General features: G+C 40.3%; 1 protein-coding gene across 1 annotated transcript in view; it reads right to left on the reverse strand.

The window, feature by feature from the left end:
* Nucleotides 1–21,218, reverse strand: part of cftr (CF transmembrane conductance regulator) — a 129,772-nt gene that overhangs the window by 95,826 nt on the left and 12,728 nt on the right. Inside the window, exons 2-6 of the mRNA XM_078219865.1 lie at nt 18,228–18,338; nt 11,395–11,506; nt 6,324–6,539; nt 4,642–4,731; nt 3,666–3,829 (exon numbers count right to left, since the gene is read on the reverse strand). Coding sequence (XP_078075991.1) covers nt 3,666–3,829; nt 4,642–4,731; nt 6,324–6,539; nt 11,395–11,506; nt 18,228–18,338 — 693 coding nt within the window. The remainder of the gene's footprint in view (nt 1–3,665; nt 3,830–4,641; nt 4,732–6,323; nt 6,540–11,394; nt 11,507–18,227; nt 18,339–21,218) is intronic.

A 21,218-nucleotide genomic window follows, 5' to 3' on the forward strand; every position in this document is an offset into this window, starting at 1 on the left:
ACTGGGGAATAATTCATTTGAACTCTGAATGTCATTTATGACCATTTCTCATGAAATATCACAAAACAAAAAGGAGATTTAAATTGGAATATAATGATTTCTCTCGTCAGAATAAAATACCCTTTGAGAAGCCAAATTAAGTATTCTTTCGATACTGAATAAAAGCAAATTACCGTGGATGCTGGAATCTGAAACCAAAAGAGAAAATGCTGGAAAATCTCAGCAGGTCTGGCAGCATCTGTAAGGAGAGAAAAGAGTTGATGTTTTGAGTCCAGACGACCCTTTGTAAAAGCTTTGACAAAGGGTCTTGACAAAGGGTCATCTGGACTCGAAACGTCAGCTCTTCTCTCTCCTTACAGATGCTGCCAGACCTGCTGAGATTTTCCAGCATTTTCTCTTTTGGATTCTTTAGATACTGTAGCACTGTCAACAACCTTGAGTATTGGACCAAGCTATCAGAATAAAATGGTTCCTATGAGGTCTAGTTTTAAGGTTTCATGCATTGTTTAAGCTAGATAGTCAATATCTTTTCCCAAAGGTAGGGGAGTCTAAAACTAGAGGGCATGGGTTTAAGCTGAGAGGGGAGAGATACAAAAGGGTCCAAAGGGGCAATTTTTTCAAATAGAGGGTGGTGAGTGTCAGGAACAAGCTGCCAGAGGTAGTAGTAGAGGCGGGTACAACTTTATCTTTCAAAAAGCGTTTGGACAGTTACATGGGTAAGATGGCTGTAGAGGGATATGGACCAAACGCGGGCAATTGGGATTAGCTTAGTGGTTAAAAAAAGGGGTGGCATGGACAAGTTGGGCCGAAGGGCCTGTTTCCATGCTGTAAACCTCTATGACTCTATGACTCTGTGGTACTGTTTGATTCATGATTTGTATTAGTTGGTTGAATAATGGTGCTTAATGAGCATGCCATTATTAGTGTGTGAATGATCCAGTAATTAGTTATGAGGAAGAGTAGTGAATCACCATTAGTTGGCGGATGATTTGCAGTACTCCACTTTTAGCTATACAAAGACAACAGCTCACCTCCCCATGAGTTTGAGGAATTACTGCATTTATATATTCATCACCAATCAAGCTTGCCACAAATGTTAGGGCAGGCACTTAACAGCATAAGGACCCCTTTAATGCCTAGGTTGATGTTCCTGCAATGCCACTTGACCTCTTCAAGTAAAGTTTATTTATTAGTCACAATTCACACTGCAATAAAGTTACTGTAAAAATCCCCCAGTAGCCACACTCTGGCATCTGTTTGGGTACACGGAGGGAGAATTTAGCATGGCCAATTCATCTAACCTACACATCTTTGTACTGTGGGAGGGAACCGGAGCACCTGGAGGAAACCCACGCAGACACAGGGAAAACGTGCAAACTCCACACTGACAGTGACCCAAGCTGGGAATCGAACCCGGTTCCCTGGCGCTGTGAGGCAGCAGTGCTAACCATTGTGCCACCTTGCCGCCTGGTTCAATATTAGAAAGTGAATAATTGGAATTGTAGGGTAGTTATTAAATTGTTGTTAGAAGTTTTTTTTAAATCTTACATTTTAAACTTTATTTTTTTCCCTAATTTACCTTTTTGTACTTTCTTTCTCTCTCTCTTAATCTAATTGGTTTGACTCTAACTCACCCGAATTGCTTCTCTGTCATTCCTCTGTTTCTTGTATAATACTTAACTCTCATTGGTTATGGAGATAGCTTTGCTGGTCCCACCATTGCCAAAGTTTCAGCTGACTTGTTGACCTCACCATACTGGCACTAATAGTACAAAAATATCTTGAGCAGAAGAGTGTGGGACAAAATCTAAGTAACTGGGCATCCGGCAAGATGCCCCATTCCAGCAAAACAAGTATAGCATATTTTTTTTAAAAAGGCACAAACTGATGACTATGGCATTTTTTCAGAACAAAATATTTAGTGAATTATACGTTTATAAACCCCAATTATGGAAAGGACTGTAGAACTTTTTTACAGATGCATGTAGAAAGCATCTTTTCCGGATGTATCACAGCTTGGTATGGTTCCTGCTCTTACCAAGACCACAATAAACTACAAAAGCTAGTGAACGTAGCTCAGTCCATCACACAAAGCAGCCTCCCATCCATTGACTCCGTCTATACAGGGAAAAAGCAGCCAGGATAAACAAGGAGCCCACCCACCCCGGACATTCTCTCTTCCACCTTCTTCCGTTGGGAAAAAAATACAAAAGTCTGAGAACACGTACCAATCGACTCAAGAACAGCTTCTTCCCTGCTACCCTCAGACTTTTGAATGGATTTATTATATATTAAGCTGATCTTTCTCTTCACCCTATCTGTAATTGCAACACTATATTCTGCACCCCCTCCTTTCCTCCTCCCCTATGTACTCTATGAACGGTATGTTTTGTCTGTATAGCGCGCAAGAAACAATACTTTTCACTGTATCCCAATACATGTGACAATAATAAATCAAATCAAAGAACTTGGATTTGATTGTAGTTGTTTTACCTTGGGCAGAATTTTATGACTTTTTTCCCCAAAACTGTTGTTTCAGGGGAAAAGTGAAAGAACCCACCCTGCCAGCAAACTTGGCGCACCCTGATCCGAATAAAAATTAGAAAGGAATCTCCCGCATTGAAATATAATAATCCTCCAACCATACCTCCCCAACTGAATCTCACCCCAGCACTGACCCCTGGTAGTAACCTGGCTTTGCCACAGGGGCAGTGTCTGGGGTACTGCCCAGGCATGACCCTCTCCCCCTGGGGTGGCATTTAACTGCAGGCCCCCAGTGGGGATCGTGTGCCAGGTGCCTGTTTGTCAGGGCCTGTTGTAATTGCCACCAATGTGAAGCACACTGACAGGGAGTGAAGTTAATCCTGGGTAATCCTTATGTGGTCGGATAATAAAATGGAGAAGCCCGCTAATGATATTAAAATGGATGGTTACGGGGTTCCTGGCCTGTCATGGTGGTAATCCCATTACATCATTGATGTGGACAATTGAGTGGGGAAATCCGCCGGCGTGAAAGCTGTTTTAGGACTCCCTCCTGATTCTCTACCACCACCCCCAGACCCGATCGCCAAAAATGAGGGCGGAAAGTCCCTCCTCCATTGTGATTGTTATTTTGGAAAATGTAGGTCAACCAGAATGGAAGAAAAATATTTGTATGATATATATATAGCTCTTTATTACATCCTCACTATACTCAATGGATTACAATTGAAGGCAGTCATTGTTGGCACGCAGGTAGACACAGTAAACAACTTGTGCAGAGCAAAATCCACAAACAATCAACATTTACATACTCAGCCAATCTCTTTTTGCTACTGGTTGAGGGAAAAACGTTGGCCAGGACATAGGAAGAACTCCAAATTCTTCTTCAAAAAGGGTGATGAGATCTTTATGTCCTGCTGAGCTGCCAGTCCGAAAGGTGATACCTTTACCAATGTAGCAGTCCCTCTGCACTTCACCAAAACACCCTAGCTGCATAATATATCCAGGTCATAATTGACAATCTTCTGACTGCGAGGCAAGAGTGCCAACTGGCCTAGACTGACATTCATGTCCAAAGGCACATAACAGCCATGAAAACATGCACAAAGGAATGATTTAATCTGTAAATTTACTGCAGTTGATCAATGAACACTTGCTCAGGAGTTAGTGAAAGGATTTATCACCTGTATTGCATCATCTTCTTCCCCAGCCAGGCTTGGAAAAGGGCAAGCATGATTAGGAATCCCAATCCACAAAACGCAAATTCGGTCAGTTCGTTCCAGAGCAATCCCATTAAAAGAACTACTTGCACCGGTGCAATCCAGACATAGTGAGCAACTGCCAAGCCCTGCAGAAAAAAGCACAAGTCCTTGCATTACACACAGGCGACATGGTTTAAATACGCCCAGGACAAATGATGTGCTTGTTTAGGGAATGGAGAAACTGACATTCGGTGCTGGTGAACGAGAATAACCCACGGTACTGAGTGCATCCAGCCCCAACTTTATTTTCATGGTAAATGCCGGAGTGATTGGGGGGGGGGGGGGGGGGGGGGAGAAAGGGGCAAAAATCAGTTCTTCTCAGATTCTGTTGTAGTTTAGAAGAGGTTTCAGATCTTCCACTAACCTCTTCATCAAGGGAATGAATAATGTGCACTTTCAGAGACTTCATTAGTGAACAGCAAAGGATTTATTTACAAGGATTTACATGAGTGGCAACATATCTACTGATAGTTCTGAAATGCCTCTGCCTAAGAGAACTCCTCCCCTTGGGGTGATACCCCACTCTGAGTCCCAATTGATCACCCAGTCAGTGACCCTTATTCTGCTGTGTTCCCTTTAAAGATACAATCACCAAAGGTTGCATCTAGTGAGTTCCCCAGGAAATTCAACCCTCTGTCTCCTGGTGTATTCCCTAATAGTAAAAGGAGCCCCTGACTACCTGGAACATCTGCAGGCACCAATAGCCTGCCCTGGATAAGTTAATGATTTTTAGGCGCTCAGTATGAAGTGGGGTTTAAAGCAGGCTTCCTAAAGAGAAAGGACTTCTGCTCATTGGCAGTGGGCGGGATTTCTGTCTGCCCTTGAAAGTCCCGCCCATGAGAGCTGTCAGCCAATCTGATTCTGTGTACAGTGCGAACCGCATGCACAATTTACCTACCTCATCAAATTTGTTGAGATTGTTGGATAGAAGACTAACGAGTTGTCCAGTATCAATTTTATCAAGCACTCTGCTCGACATTTTTAAGATCTGTTCGGAAGGAATATTGAAATTTTAGGAAAGCAGGCATCTAAAGTAGTATTATTTTCATGATCACTGTTCAACGTAGGGACTTACTTGGAAAGATTATTTCGAGAATAAATTATATTATATATAAATTATAAAGAACACCTGGTTCAAAATTTTAAATACACATTGAAAGGAGTTGATTGTAATGGTTCTGTGTCAGGATAGTTTTGCTTAGTGTTGCTTCTCAGTTGGTCAAACTCATAATTTGTCTTCAATTTTACAAACTAAGGTCATATAAAGGCTTGTTACTGTGCTCCAGGAAATCTATGAGCTTGTAAAGGACACAGAGTAACCCCCTAAATAGGAAGACTCCCACATATTCTATAGAATGTTGCCTGCTACCTTCAATAAGTAGAACTGTGTCAGTGTATTCTATTCATTGTGATGTGAGAATCAAGATAGTAGGCAGACATTTATTTAAAATCTCCTACTCTGTATTTAGGACATCTGCTAAGGTAGCAAAAAATTGTCCAGTGCAAACATCTCAGATTATTTGTCTAGTGTATTGCAAATTATTATTTTCTGTGAGAAATGTATTGAATTTGCATTTGAATGATTTGTCCCCACGTCACTGTAGGGAGCTGGGTCTGTAGGCTGAGCATTTGCTGACTTTTTCTGCAAATTAGTTTCGAATTTACCACCTTCAATCACACACAATGTCCTCTGGTTCTATCTTTTGGATGAGGTGACAAAGCTCGTCTTGATAGACATTAATTATCCCACCTCAAGCTTCTCTTTTCCAGTGAGAACATGCCCTATCTACATAATCGCTCTTCACAATCAAATCCCAACAAAATAAGAAAAGAGAGTCGAACGTTCAGTTTACTGTCAAACAGGACACTGAGATTGTGTACTGATGGTTTGACCTGAGTGAGCAATCAGGAAGGGAGATGGAATCAGAGGTATTGCTGGGAGCCAGCAGAATATCTCCAGGCTTGTTGATGCTGAGCTGGAGCAAACACTCTATGTATATTCATGATTTGATGCTTTGAATTGTTTAAAGTTTAAAAGTTTTTATTTATTAGTCACAAGTAAGGCTTACATTCACACTGCAATGAAGTTACTGTGAAATTCCCCTTGATTAGCTTAATTACGGTCACTGCATCAAGAGTGGTATCAAAGAGGTAGCATGTATTGTTGTCACGTTACATATGGAAGCTGAATCCATTCCTCTTGATGATATAATCATTAAGCAGTAATACATAGCAGCGAAAAGATGAAACCTTGAATTAGTCCTGAGGTGACTGTGTGGGGCAGGAGGCGTGCTGACTAGGTGATGTGGCTTAGAGGTGAAACCAGGCAAGGATGGTGCCATAGAATTGTTGTGGTCGCCAAATAGTCCAGAAAAATATCTATCAAATTATACAAGACAGGAAGAAGAAATCTCCCAATCCTTCCTTTTTGACAGTAACTTTGTTGCAGTGTTAATGTAAGTATACTTGTATAAATAACACTAATCTACACTAATAAATAAACTTTAAACTCCTAGCTTACAAACCAAGCTGTTTAGATATTTAAATTAAAATTACGTAAGCGCAAATGAACGCTGGTACCTTTTTGTAAATTAAGCTGAACAGTGCTATTCTCATCTGCATTCCCAGATGTTGGAGACCAAAGACAGCAGGATGTAGAAAGAGGGTCCTCACTACAAACAGGAGGCAGAGACCCAAGGCAAGATAATAAGCTATTTCACGCTCATAGGTATTTTTCGCATTATATGATGCTATTATTCGTCCAAGGCAGAGAGGCTGTACAGCTTTAGTGAATTCCTGTTGAAAACAAATGGGAAATTATACAAAAGTATTAAAATTCACCATTAACCAACACAAAACACACACAAGGGAATCCATGGGCTATTACATTGATTGGACAGATTGTGCTGAGGAAACTTCATCAGTTATTGATATTTTCATTATATCATCAGTTTGGGTGCAATCAGAGACAGTCCCCATTGGCTGGATCTAACAGACAATCTCTCCAGATTTAGAATTGTCAAATCTAAAGCTTTTGTAGTTATCTGATATTTTAGATGTGATCTTAGTAGAAGATCAAGAAAACAATGCAGCCTAAATTCCTTGCATCCCCTGAGTGTGCTGAAATGGTGGAGACCAAGGGATAAAGTCGATTAGAATCATAGAGTCACAGAGATTTATAGCATGGAAACAGGCCCTTCGGCCCAACTTGTCCATGCCGCCCTTTTTGTTTTAAACCCCTAAGCTAGTCCCAATTTGGCCCATATCCCTCTAAACCCATCTTACCCATGTAACTGTCTAAACTGCATATGTAGATGCTCTTGGGTCCCATCAGTATAAATTAGGCAAACTCAATTACCAATCAGGCATCCAACACAGTGAAGCTCAGCTCAGCTGTCTCAGTCTCATCAACTTTGCCTTACAATGAGACCCCATGTGAGTCTGCAGAGCGGGGGTGGTGGGTGGATGGAGGCAATCGACAGGAAGGTGAGGGTGGGCTGACAATGGCCTGTAATGGAACCTGGAGAAGAACACGTTCTCCTTCTGACTCCACAAAATACAATATTTTTGAAGATCTGACTGGGGCAAATGGCTGTTCCAATCCAGGTCAGAAATGAGAACAGGAGTCAAACTGTATAATATTTAAATAACCTATGTTCATTTGAACTTGCCTCTGGGGGCTGTCTAGAAAAGATTGCAGAATAGTGTGGGCCTTTGATCTGTTAAATTGGCTCTCATTGCACCTGTTCTCTGCTCATGAAATGAACGCAACCATATGAAATTTAGACCCTCTCAACCCTGGTATTCTTCTAGTGAATCTGTATCTTTTCAAAGGCTTTAATATCCTTCCTAAAATACAGTGCACAGCATTGCACACAAATCTCCAACAGTGGCCTAATAAGTGTCTTCTACAAGTTCACCAACCACTCCCTTGCTTGCATTACACATACAAGCCCAAGCTTATTGTCCTTTTTGCAGCCTTTTCTACCCACTGCCACACCTTTAAAGATCGACCAATCTTCACATCTGGATTTCCCCTTCACTCTGTAAGGATGTGAAGGCTGTGGATTACAGTGCGTAAAGTGGCTGAAAGCAATCCAACAATCTGTCCTGCAAACAGTGCCTAGGGTTGCTGAAGCACCACTTAGGGAGGAAGTGGCAGTGGCTCACAGTGATCAAACCTGCTGTCTCCTCTCCGGTGACAGCATCCATCCTTCCACCAATGCCTCTTGCTGTTGCCTGTCAGCCAGCCCAAAGTGCTGCTGCCCCTGTTGAGATAGAAGGCCTGGTTTCAGGCTGCACTATGCTCAGAACTGCTCTAGTGCATCCTGCGGGCCCCTCAACAACCTTTCAGTGGCCATGCTGTCGCCACTAGGACAATAGGAGAACTAGGCAAAGTCACATGGAATACAGGCAATGAGGGAAAGCACAGGGACGATTATTGGTGTTCGCATGCAATATGACATGATTTCATTTATTTATTTGATTCTGAATGTTTCTTTCATAGCAGCATTTGTTTTTTGCATTGTGGCCAAGAAGACAATGAAGTAGTCAGTGAGACAGGAAAGATGAGCTGAGGGACTGTTGTGGGGAAGTGGGGTTGCTGTTACTGATGTCACACTTGGATGACTCCTTCACCAAGAGCCCAGCCAGAAGATTGCCCCCCTCCTTCCGTTTCCTCCTGCTCTTCCTCCTCCTCCACATGCTCCCGATCCTCCTGTTCATGTTCCTGCTCCTGAGCTGCACATCGCTTTGCTGATGCCAAGGGCTGTGCCCTTGTGCTGGTGAGATGGTGTAGCATATAGCAAACCACCATAAATCTCGACAGGCACACTGTTAGATACCACAGGGCTTCACCAGAGCAATCCAGGTGTGCTGTAGATGTGTGCATGAGTTGGGCTTCAGGGTCATGAGTGATCAGCAGATGGGCCTTGTCGCTCAGCGGTTGGGGTGTTTCTTTACAGGTGAATGAAGGTCAAAAAACCTCAAGTTTTCAGGCAAAATTGCAATGAGCTTCTGTAGAAAAATAGATATCATTTTGATGTAGGTGGGAACAAATAAGCCCCTTTTTCATTGCCTTGGTTGATTGATTGTTAGACAGGGTTTTGTCTTCTTGCTAGAGGAATGGTCTATCTTGTGTCCTATTGGTCTCCAGACTGAACTGCCCCTGGCTGATCCTTGGAATAAGATATGTTATTTGAAGTCAGTTTCAATCATGTGATCACATAATCAATACTTCTGTTGTCTACACAAATGATTTAAAGTTAGAAGACGTTTCTAAACAATGGGCAATAAATGATAACCACTCACACCTGCTTGGGAGACTGGCTTCTTTCAACCTCTCTTCTTAAATCTTGAGTTCACAGACACTGATCATTAAATTTATGTTTCAGTAAACATTAGGACAATGGGAACAATGGGAGCGTTCCTTCAGTGAACATTTGGATATTCCACAAATAAATCTCACATTTTGACCTGTTAAATTGGCTCTCATTGCACTTGTTCTCTGCTCATGAAATGGACACATCCGCATGAAATTTAGACCCTCTCAACCCTGGTATTATTCTAGTGAATCTGTATCTTTTTAAAGGTTTTAATATCCTTCCTATAATACAGTGCTCAGCATTGCACACAAATCTCCAACAGTGGCCTAATAAATGTCTTCTACAAATTCACCAACCACTCCCTTGCTTGCATTACACATTATACATACAAGCCCAACCTTATTGCCCTTTTTACAGCCCCCCCGCTGCCACAACTTTAAAGATCCACAAATCATCACGCCTGGATTTCCCCTTCACTCTGTAAGGATGTGAAGGCTGTGCATTCGTGTGTAAAATGGCTGAAAGTAATCCAACAATCTGTCCTACAAACAGTGCCTCGGATTGCTGAAGAACCACTCAGGGAGGAAGTGGCAGTGGCTCACAGAGATCAAACCTGCTGTCCTCTCTCTGGTGACTGCCCTTCCACCAATGCCGCTTGCTGTTGCCTGCCAGTCGGCCAGCCTAAAGACCCCACGCAGACATTTACATTTTCATGACTTTCGAAAAACATGTTCAGACATGAGTTAATTCTTGTCTGTCTGGAAACCGCAAACAGTAGTCACCTGAATTTCTGACAACCATTTTGGGGGAGTTCAGTGTCCATTATTCCATGTTTCTTCCTCAAAAAAAAAGAGTTTTTCTTACAAGTTAGGGATATCTTTACTGGGCATGGTAGGAAGCAGGCCCCTGAAAGTTCATCACCATGGTCTCCTTCGCAGCCACTGGCAATGTGGTCCTTGCCCTGCTCTGAGAGTGCAGCTGGGATGCTGCCAGTGGCAGATTTTGATGAAATGTGGTTGTTTGACACATTGTTCCTCACTGATCCAGGAGGAGAGGTTGATCCCTGAGCACTCTGGACGGTTCTGGCTTCCTGTTGGGGGTCCTTCTCCCACCCCTCCTGCTCAGTGTGGGCTCTGTACACTCTCCCAGTCATGCTGTACTGAAAGGGGAATAGGCAATAGTGCATCCACGTCTCAGAGCAAACTGGTTTATGTGGAAGCTTGAACGCCAGCAAAACTCCTCCAGCACCTCCCACACTTTACACTCCCTGTAGACATTTTCAGCTGTAAACATGGAGAAAAAGCTCCAAGCACTTGTGAAATCAGAGCAACCAGTAGAAGAAATCAACTACCCACCAACCTGTAAGTAGCTGGTGATCCCTTTAAAAAGCGCTGTTGTCGGGGTCCTTCCTGCTGCTGAACGCGTGATCAGCCATGCAAAGTTAGGTGAGGGAAACAGCTGGAAAGTTGAGCTCTAAAATGACAGCACTGGAGTCCAACCTGTGATCCACACTTATTGGATTCATGATCTGCCTGTTTTACTTACTTACAAGTGGCATTCACTGCGCTTGCGCTAACACCCTCACAAAAATACCTGATTCATCCCATATGCGTGGACATAATTTTGAAGCACTTCAATGAACCTTTAGCATCAAATAAAGGGAACTCAATTTTAACCCCCTTTGCGTGACATGGGTCGGCCTTAAAAGAGAAATAGGATAAACTAACCATTATTCCTGTTAAACACATATCTGTTCCTCAATGTTTATTTTATTAAATCCACATTCTCTCAATTCTTATATAGAATATTACCACAAGAAGAAATTCTAGTCACTATTTTGATTTGTGTGGCCAATAGCTTCAAATATAATGGGAAGAAAATGGTAACCAAACTTTGAATATTAGGTATGCTGCTTTTAAATCTTATTTATAGATGGCATAGTCACCCAGTTTGTACCCTTGACTTCACGGTAAATTGTAAAAGGGATACACAGTGGTAGATGGAAGGGAGTAGAATAACTAAAGAGAGAAAAAAATGAAGTTAAAAATAAAGTATTGGGAACACATAGCTGGTCTGTTAAAATCAGAAAAGAGAAATCACACATTTGCGGCTCATTTGAACAAGAAAGGGGATTCCACCCAAATCTATCTTTACAGATTTTGAATGTTGACTGACTCGCTGCATACTTTTAGAATCATCCATTCTTGTCAGGTGGCAACCTAAATTCCTTTTCACGTTTTAACCATAAAGTAGTTTTGCTGTAATTCACAACAATTTGACACTCAATTATTCAATTAGTTAGCGTCTGTTATCAAACAACGTCTCACCACAAAATAAAGCAGAATTCCGTAAAACAAAAATCTCCAGAAAAAGCACCGACGAAGGGCATTGACAAGTTTGGGATTTTTCTTTGAAGTTGCTAACTCTCTGTCCCATTCTCTGCAAATAAAGGAAAACAAGTCGATTAATTCAAATGTACAAGTCTTTACAGGAGCAATGGGGGGACCTCTGAAATATTCTATTCTGCTCAAGCATAGCCAAGGAGATTTGGCAGAGGTAACTAATTAGATAGCAAAAAAAAAAGCAGGAGGAGACTTTGAAGACCTAACCTTAGTAAACATCATAATCGAATGAAAGTTCAAATTCCAATTGGGCCACATTTTTGGCAGATTAAAAACACCCAACTATATATCACACCGTAGGGGTTTAATTATTTAAAAGGTCATGTTCAATGCTTATTTAGAATGTTACTGCGAGTCTGAAGGCCAGTGGCACAAATTACAAGCAAATAAAAGCATTTGGAATTTTTCCAGTCCCTTGGAAGAAGAAATTCGAGCAAACGAGTCCAAAGCTTAAACCGTTTGGAAATGGTGCACTTATTCACTGCAGGAACATTGACCTCACTAAAGGACAGACCCTTCTATTTAATATCACTATTTAATACCAAGAGAATTGATTAAGCATTATGTGTTCTTGTCAAAGGTCTTTAAATATCAAAGACCGAGAATGATTTAACTTGAAACTAGCAACATATAAATAAAATAAGTTGTTTCCAACATGAATTTGCTACAGGTTGATGGGTAACAATTTTATCATAAAACAATGGAAGCATCAATGCAAGAAACAGTCTCCTCACTTAAATGGTCATTCCTATTAAACATGCTTTACGGAATTTGGCAAGTACTTGATTTCATTCAGAAGAATTGTAAGCATTCCTATTAACAGAGCGGCATGTTTAATAAAATTCAAATGTAATAATGGCATGGTGAGATTTAAACAGAAATTAATTGTAATCACAACAACAAATCGCGTTTGGCTAAGGGGAAAATAAGATTATTAGAGCAAGATCTGGGGCCCAGTCTGCTAGAGTCACTTTAGCTTATTGTCCCAATGATTTACCTCCCTTGCTACTTCTAATAAATTCAGTAGGCTGGCTGAGTCACCTGATAACCATTAAACACTATGATACCTCCCCAAGCTTTGATTTGACAAGCTTTGTATTCAACTCCCCTTTCCCCTAGCAACGGTCCCATTTACTTTCGTGTTTCCATGCCTAAATAATGCTGTTCCATGCTTTTCATTGCTCTGCGACATGAAGTTCACCTCAATTCTTCAATGTTGTTTGTTGGTTATTTCAGTGCATGATCTTGAATAAAAGCTGTGAAATGTTGTTTGCACCACGCTTAGAATTAAATATAAATAATTTCAAACAAAAATACACACAAAAATATAAAAATATGTAAATTACATGTGAGTAATTGCTAATTCCTTGCATGTAATGTAGGTGAGAAATGTACAATGATCTGTGAATCTTATTTAGATTCCAGTGCTATTAACTAATAAATCAGTTATTTCTGCCAGCGTGATTTCATAGAAATGAAACCTGATATTTAAGTGTCAATTTTGCTCAGCATATTCTCCCAGTTAGCCAAGCAATTACTTTAATAATTAATTTTAATATATTCCTTATTGCAAATGGATCTCAAGGACAATGATTGACTGCTATATGATGAATTGTTCAGTACCTATGAAAGAAATAGAAGGGATGAAATATTCTTTGAATCTTAACTAGTCTATTCACTATTCAACATGGAGAACATCATCGTCATTTCTTGTACTCCAGTTCGGTTGACCGATTTGCAAAGAATCTGCTCTCGAAGTTCTCAAAATGTCCCGAGTATCTATTTCAGCTTAGTGTAACACTTAGTGCCAATTCCTGAAAACTGAATTTTGACTCATCGTTTAACATTAGTAATTTTTTGCTTTGCTATGAAATCTCATTTCAATATTTAGATACTTAATGCTCAGTTATGTTGATTCACTTGCGCCCGTACAATTTATGATAAAACTTCATTAAAGGCGTCCAGTGAAATCACTCATTAAGACTGCCCCAAAAAGAAAGTCTGTCTTATTTATTAGTTTGATTATTATGCACCTTGACCATGGATTTGTCAATTGTCAAAGTCCAGAAATACATCCATAAGGAACCAAAAAAATAGTCAAGCTATCCAAAAGTAGTGAGAAGTCCACCAAATTTCAGTGCAATCTTTCATTCTGAGCTTCTAGATGTACATCAAGGTAATTGATCCCAAATACAAAGTAGCAAATATTAATAAAGATACTCAGATCGAACAAAGGAATTACAAAATTTGCAAAAAATAAAAGCAGAGGAACTAAAAGGATGGTTACTATGGATGAGATTTTAACTCATTCAAAACTCATCCATTGCAGATTTAATACTGTGCTGTATAAGTCAGCAGATAGTCACTGCTTTCGGAAGGTCAAATTGGCATGGAAATAGACAAACGAAATATGTTTCAAAATAATTGCAATATAGCTTCTGCTTGTAAGTGGCAATGTGAACCTAACATTATGTCACATAATCTTACATACCTGGCAATCAACTGAACACAACCCTTCATACCTAAGCAAACAGCAGTAATCAAAAATCTCCACTTGGGGGCACGGCAGTGCTGTAACAGTGCTGTTGCAGTAAATGAAAAGCAAGCATCTAGCTCCCCAAACCACAGCAGGAAAAGAAATGCCAGAAGAGACAAATTAGGGAATGTATGGGGCATGAACACGGAAAGCAAAGGCACAATATTATCTTTAATTGTCAAGACAGAGTGCACACAGCACAGTGGAAATAGAGGACAGGAGACACTGATACTGCATTAACAGTTGGCATTCACCCTAGCACCCACCCTGCCACCCACTGAGCAGCATATCAACAGCTGGCACTCTCTCCCCTCCCTCACTGAGGACGTGATAACGCCCTCTTCTCTTTATTGGTGAGATCTTTAACTGCTTCTCCCACTATCAGTTCTTTCAATGTCTGTAATTCTCTCCTGCATAATGAATATTTGACTCCCCAATTTCACACTCACTCCTCCTCTCCCTCTTCCTCCCTCTCTCTCCTCATACCTATCTTCAAAATAACACCAGTGAGTGAAGAGCAAAATATGATTCAATTTCTGTGGAGGGCAACGATCTACAATACAGAAAATTGGTTGCAACTTTGCATTTCACTGAGCAAATTAGTTTGCTGTTTAAACAGGCATGCTTGTTCACTTAAATTTCTCACTGAGCCCCCTTGTTAGAGCAGAAAACAATCAGGTGGATGGAAATTATACTTGTATTGTTCAGGTGTTATTGCTATTCAGGATGCAGACTCGATGGGCCAAAGGCCCTCCCTCTTCTGCACGTGATGATTCTATGATTGTTCTTAAACGTTGAGATGGTAAGACATTGATGATGCTACAAGGTAGTCAGAAATTTAATTTTGGCTCCTTGGGGACAGAAAGGATTTTGTCAAACCAAAGCTACTTTTCCTGCTCATGGTGAAGATTTTCCTAACTTGCCCAATCCGAACAAGTAAAATAATACTTAGCAGATGCTTTAATCTCAGGCCAATATATCATATATGTCTGCAAAAAATACTGCACAATGGACCTTGTTGACGAAGTATGCTGTATTTGCAGATACATTTAAACTACATGTCAGAAAGTTTTCATATATGTCTATAAACTAGTTTAAATAAAGCACTTTGGGAGCTCCTAAGGTCATGAATGGTGCAATATGAATGCAAGACTTCATTATTGCTTCTTACAGCAGTCACTTGACCGAGTGCATCGATATGTGGTTCAGGTCATATTTTGTTTGATTACACGCCTGAAACGCCTTAGTACATTAAAGGTACTATACAAATATAAGTTGTTGTTGTTCACTGAAGTTATTCCAGACAGAGAAGCTAAAGCTAAGCTAGTTTCATTGAGAAGTTAAATGTGTTGTTTCAGCCTATTGCTCTCAATCAATGCTTGTTTTTAATGTACTTAAGAGTCGCAGGGATTCCAGTTTCTTTTCTCTCTTCCAATCGTCCTGCCTATAGTACATGTCCAAATTGGACTACAGAGCACACAACCTTAGTTGACTTATAGAACAACACCTGAAATCTTTTAGGCAGAAATTAAAGCAATTGTGTAAGTATTCTTCCAACTGCAAGTTCGGTCATGTTTATCAAGAGCCCATTCTGTTTTATCAGTTCAAGTCGAAACATTTGCTCTATCCAGGGAAATTGCCAATCCAGCCCTTCACTGGTAGTCTCAAGACAATTCCTTCAAAATAACAGATTAGGTATGACCTCTATGAATCAGTTACCATTCTATGATTATAATGACACATATATTTTAATGAATTATGACGTTACAATTTCTAACTGATTTTCCCTATCTGTCTGAACTAAACAATAAAGTCATTGTTATCTGAGAAGAAGTAGTCAAGCTGATAAAACGAATGAGTAATATGTGCAATGAGGCAGCAATGTCTTTTTTTATATTAAGAAAAGACCAAGAACTTTCCCTGTTATTTGTAACAATGTTTAAAAACAAGAATCAGTGAAAATGGGACTGGCTAGCATCAAGGGGTGTCAAACATCCTTCACTTTGGGGGCCAAAGGCTGAACCTAACCCTGGATAGATGGGAGGTAAGCCTTCTTTGGCTATCAACAAAAACCTGCTGTGATTAAGCATCTTTGGACATTTTGCCATGTTGATGGTCTATATAAATATAAGCTGTTATTGTTTTAATATTCCAAAGTGAAATGAATTGGATTGTCATAATTGAGCTACCTGTGGCCAGGAATTTACAGTACAAACTATCCATCAATTACACAGAGTCACCGAAGAGAAATGACCAAGTCAGCACATTGGCACAATAATCCACATTTCCACTGATAGCACTGTTCGGGTGCATTGTTGGACTACAGCATTGGGAGCTAGCTAATGTGAATGTGATACCGCACTGTGACACTGCGAAAGTGGGAAAGGCTTCCATTCCCCAGCACTGACAGCCACATCGTAACAAGCAAAGAAACCCATTTAAAAAGCAGCACGCGGGCTAGCAAAATGCAGAAGAATTTTAAAAGGTCATTTCAAGGTGCTGGCAGGATCTATTAAACACCAAGCAAACACTAAAAACTTTACACACAATTCATATTACATTCCCGATAGGGAGGACATACAAGGAATTCGGATGATTCTGTAACTATTGAAATTAAAAGTGAAAACATTCCATGCAGCACATTATTGTATGACGTATGTACCTGACAGGAGAGGCCCCAGTCTGATAAACAAAATCAATAAATTAATAACATTATATTCCACTTGTGCCCATAATATATTAGTTTGGATCACTGATAAAAATTAGAAGCCAACTTTCATGCAGCTTTCCTAGATGACTTATTTGTATGCACCTTGGGCCTTATGTATGATCTCAAATCTCCTTCAAATCGCCTCCCAAAGCATTTCTCAATTTCATTCAATGCTTTGTACATTTGGCTTATCCCCAACTATGGAAAGTATATTAGAACATCAGAAATAGTTACTTATGAAATAATAATTTGTCCTTCTTGGAGTGATACTAGCATTATTTACTTTAACAGTATTAATTCAGTCTTTCATTCCTCCATGACTGTGCAACACAAATTTGACTGCCATTACCTGGATGCTTAACTATGTGGAAAATGATGTGAAGATTCTTAGGGTAGAGTTTCATGACTTTGGCCTGGATTATTCTCCAGCCAGATTGACTACCTTAGGAAGGTCCTGCAAGACTTCCACTTGTCGCTTGGCCTTATCATGACCCTGGATCATTTTCTGGATCAAAACTGCAGTATAGGCTCCCCCCTAAATCTCCACTTTCAATAGAGAGCCCGCCAATGCTAGGGAAGAAGATGCAATGAATATCCCTGAAGAGAAATATCATCACTGATTAGCACTGCTGCCTCATAGTGTCAGGGACCCGGGTTCAATTCCGGACTCTGGTGACTATCTGTGTGGAGTTGCCTGAGTTTCCTCCAGGTGCTCCGGTTTCCTCCCACACTCCAAAGATGTGCAGGTTAGGTTGATTGGCCACACTAAATTGCCCTTTAGTGTCAGGGAGATGAACAGGGCAAATACAAGGGGTTACAGGGATAGGGCCTGGGTGGGATTTTTGTCAGTGTAGGCTTGATGGGCCGAATGGCCTACTTCTGCACTGTAGAGATTCTATTCAATTTAAAAGTGATTGATGTTCTCCGATGTAATGAAAATGAATACAAATACAGTTCTTAGACTGAGCTGAGGCTTAGATTAGGTAGGTTTGAGGCATGAAGAGAGGGAGAAATGTTCATTACTCGACCCTTTAGGGCCAGAAAAGTTTCAGCTGGCCTCTGCTGCTACCCCAAGGTCTATTCTTTCCCCTCTTCTAGTGATCCCTGGTATTGTCGGTAGCAGCAGCACAAGTGCAATCAGTTGCATTTCTGGGCCCCAGCCCCTGCTAATTTTTACATAAGGTGGCCAAGGGGTGGTTGATCTCTTTGCCTACTGTAGCACAAGGAGGTAAATCTGCGATGACAGTTCTGAGCCTCTCTAGATGATTCTCCTTGACATTTTGCCACTTAGCTTTTTAATTTTGTATTGGCTTGGCAGAGGAAAATCCAACCTATAATCTTTATACAACTTGGGAAGACCGTTTCCCAGTGGTAACCTCATTGATTCATTTAACTAGTATGAAATTTTTACAACCTTTATACTCAAGAGATCATCATCCACATGCTTATTTAATATATATTATTGAGCACCATGTTGAAAAAAAATCTCTCTTAGCATAATTCTAGACATACCTTTCTAACATCTCAGAAAGCTCGTCTGCAGAGTCAGATGAAGGAATCTGATAGATGTCTGACAGTTCCAGCTTCTGTCTGTAGCCTTTTTTCAAAATGGGTCTTGGCCATCTAAGGAACACAACATTAACAAAATGTTTATCTGAATATCAAAGCACGACCATTGCCATGTTGTCTTCAGCCCAGTGGCACCAAAACAGTCTCAAGTCTATTCCATCTCCACACTGCCAGAGCCAAGAGGGAACTTAACATCTCCTTGAATGGCAAGAGACTGAATCACGAACAATACCCCATGTATCTTGATGTTATCCTTGACCCAAGCTAACGCTCTGCTGGCTTGCTGTCTGTTTCATAGGCCAGTCCAATTTCTTCCCAATATTTGCAAATATAAGCGGGGGGGGGGGGGGGGGGCACATTCTCTTGTTGGTAAATTGATTCAAAAGAAAGAAAACCATTAACATTTTTCATTTATATATTGCCCTGCGTGCCTTCTGTACATCCCAAAGTGTTTTATAATGTAGTTACTGTTATTACATAGGGAAATTATGGCAACCAATTTGCAACAGCAAAATCACTGAAACAGAAAATGAAATGATTGGCCAAAGAAACTGTTTCCGGTGATGTTAGTTGAAATTTGGTCAAGGTACTCGGAGAACCGTTTACTCTCCTTCAAACAGTTTACTTGGACATTTGAGATTCATTTCAGTTAGCAGATTGGACTTTAGTTTAATGTCTTGTAATAATTGAGCACTCTTTCAGTACAGCCCCTGGAGCGTTAGCCTCGATTATGTACTCATACTCACGTACCAACCGACTCAAGAACAGCTTCTTCCCTGCTGCCGTCAGACTTTTGAATGGACTTACCTTGCATTAAGTTGATCTTTCTCTACACCCTAGCTATGATTGTAACACTACATTCTGCACTCTCTCGTTTCCTTCTTTATGAACGGTATGTTTTGTCTGTATAGAAACAATACTTTTCACTGTATGTTAATACATGTGACAATAATAAATCAAATCAAATCAAATCAAGGAGGGAAGCTGGAATCCACTACTTTATGCCTGAGAGACAAGAGGGCTCCCAAATGAATCAAACTGGCACAAGAACACAGATATGATATTGGCCAAGAGTTTCCATTTTTGCAATCAGTGATTAGGCACAATTTGTGTTCGAAATTGCATTCGTTTTTTCAATGTGATATTTCTGTTCGCATTTCCACTCAATCTTATTTGCATATCTTGGAAACTAAGTAAAATCTTTCAATATGATTGAACAGCATTTTAGCTTTTTTTAAAAAATTGCCTTAAAATAATCTTTGATGTGTTTAAAAGTGGTAACCTGGTGCAGTTTTATTGATTCGATGGAAAATTAGTTTATAAAAAGTATGTATTTTAATGTGTCCAGGCCACCACTTGTAAATTATTTTAAATGACAGTAAATAACTTTTAAAAGCTCGACAGAACCATTTTCTAGATACATTGGGCTGTGCTGCAGTAGTTACATTCTAAGTAAATTAAAGAAACATTAAAAGGTGCAGATTGGTGCCCTTGCACTTAAATAAGTCATCTTAATTTTCAGAAGATCTTCGAAGGCTTGCGAATGGACGGTTAATAGAAACTCGCCATGGTGATGAGTTCCATCTGGAGGGGTGATCAGTTTTGTCACAGGGCTGGTTTCCAGATCAACATTTTTTAAAACTAACACAGTAGTGTCTTGGAAACACAATCTGATCAGCGCTGGACATAATTTCCATTTGAAATTCCTCAATCAGTAGTGCAGGTTTGACTGACATTGGGTGAATGGCCCTGAAATATAAGCATAACCCAATGGAAACTCTGGGCCCTTCACTTGTTAAAAACCTTGGATCTGCATGCACTTCCTGTCAACTACTATTATACAATCTTTAATGTCCACATTAAAGTATCAGAATCACAGTTTCAGTCCTAATATGTAAATAGTCAGCAATACTTTCATAAAATGAAAACACAAAGTGATTGGAAAAACTCAGCAACTCTGGCAGGAGCTGTGGCGAGAGAAACAGATTTTAGAGTCCAAATGACTGGTCTTAAGAATTTCAGCACTACTTTCAGATAAGTAATATATATCTAATCTAATCTATTAACACACTACAAATCTTGCAACTGCGTCCATTTCCTTTAGACTTTTGTCTATAAAATCTTAGGTCCAAATCCATAATTGAAATTGTTTATTTGAAACTTCATAAGGCTGGCCCGAGCAGAGGTGCCACAACTCAACCCATGACAGGATGATCATGGGTGATGTTCCTCCACAACGATGCGATAGTCAAGAAAGTCCACCAACACCTCTACTTTCTCAGAAGGCTAAGAAAATTTGGCATGTCCGCTACAACTCTCACCAACCTTTACAGATGCACCATAAAAAGCATTCTTCCTGGTTGTATCACAGCTTGGTATGGCTCCTGCTCTCTCTAAGACTGCAAGAAACTATAAAGGATCATGAACGAAGCCTAGTACATCACGCAGACCAGCCTCCCATCCACTGACTCTGTCTACACTTCATGCTGGTTTGGAAAAGCAGCCAGCATAATCAAGGACCCCATGCACCCCAGACATACTCTCTTCCACCTTCTTCCGTCGGGAAAAAGATACAAAAGTCTGAGGTCATGTACCAATCGACTCAAGAACAGCTTCTTCCCTGCTGCCATCAGATTTTTGAATGGACCTAACTCATATTAAGTGGATCTTTCTCTACACCCTAGCTATTACTGTAACAGTACATTCTGCACCCTCTCCTTTCCTTCTCTATGGACAGAAGGCATTGTCTGTATAGTGCGCAAGGAACAATACTTTTCTCTGTACACTGATAGATGTGACAATAATAAATTAAATCAGAGATGTAATCACATTTTGCCAAGTTTTATAGGCAGTTGCATTATAAATGTGGGCACAGGAAATTATAATGGAAAATATAGAAATAAGGACAGAATGTATAACTTCAACATAAGGGCT

The sequence above is a fragment of the Mustelus asterias genome, chromosome 9 (genome assembly GCF_964213995.1).
Source record: "Mustelus asterias chromosome 9, sMusAst1.hap1.1, whole genome shotgun sequence".
Classification (NCBI taxonomy): Eukaryota; Metazoa; Chordata; class Chondrichthyes; order Carcharhiniformes; family Triakidae; genus Mustelus; species Mustelus asterias.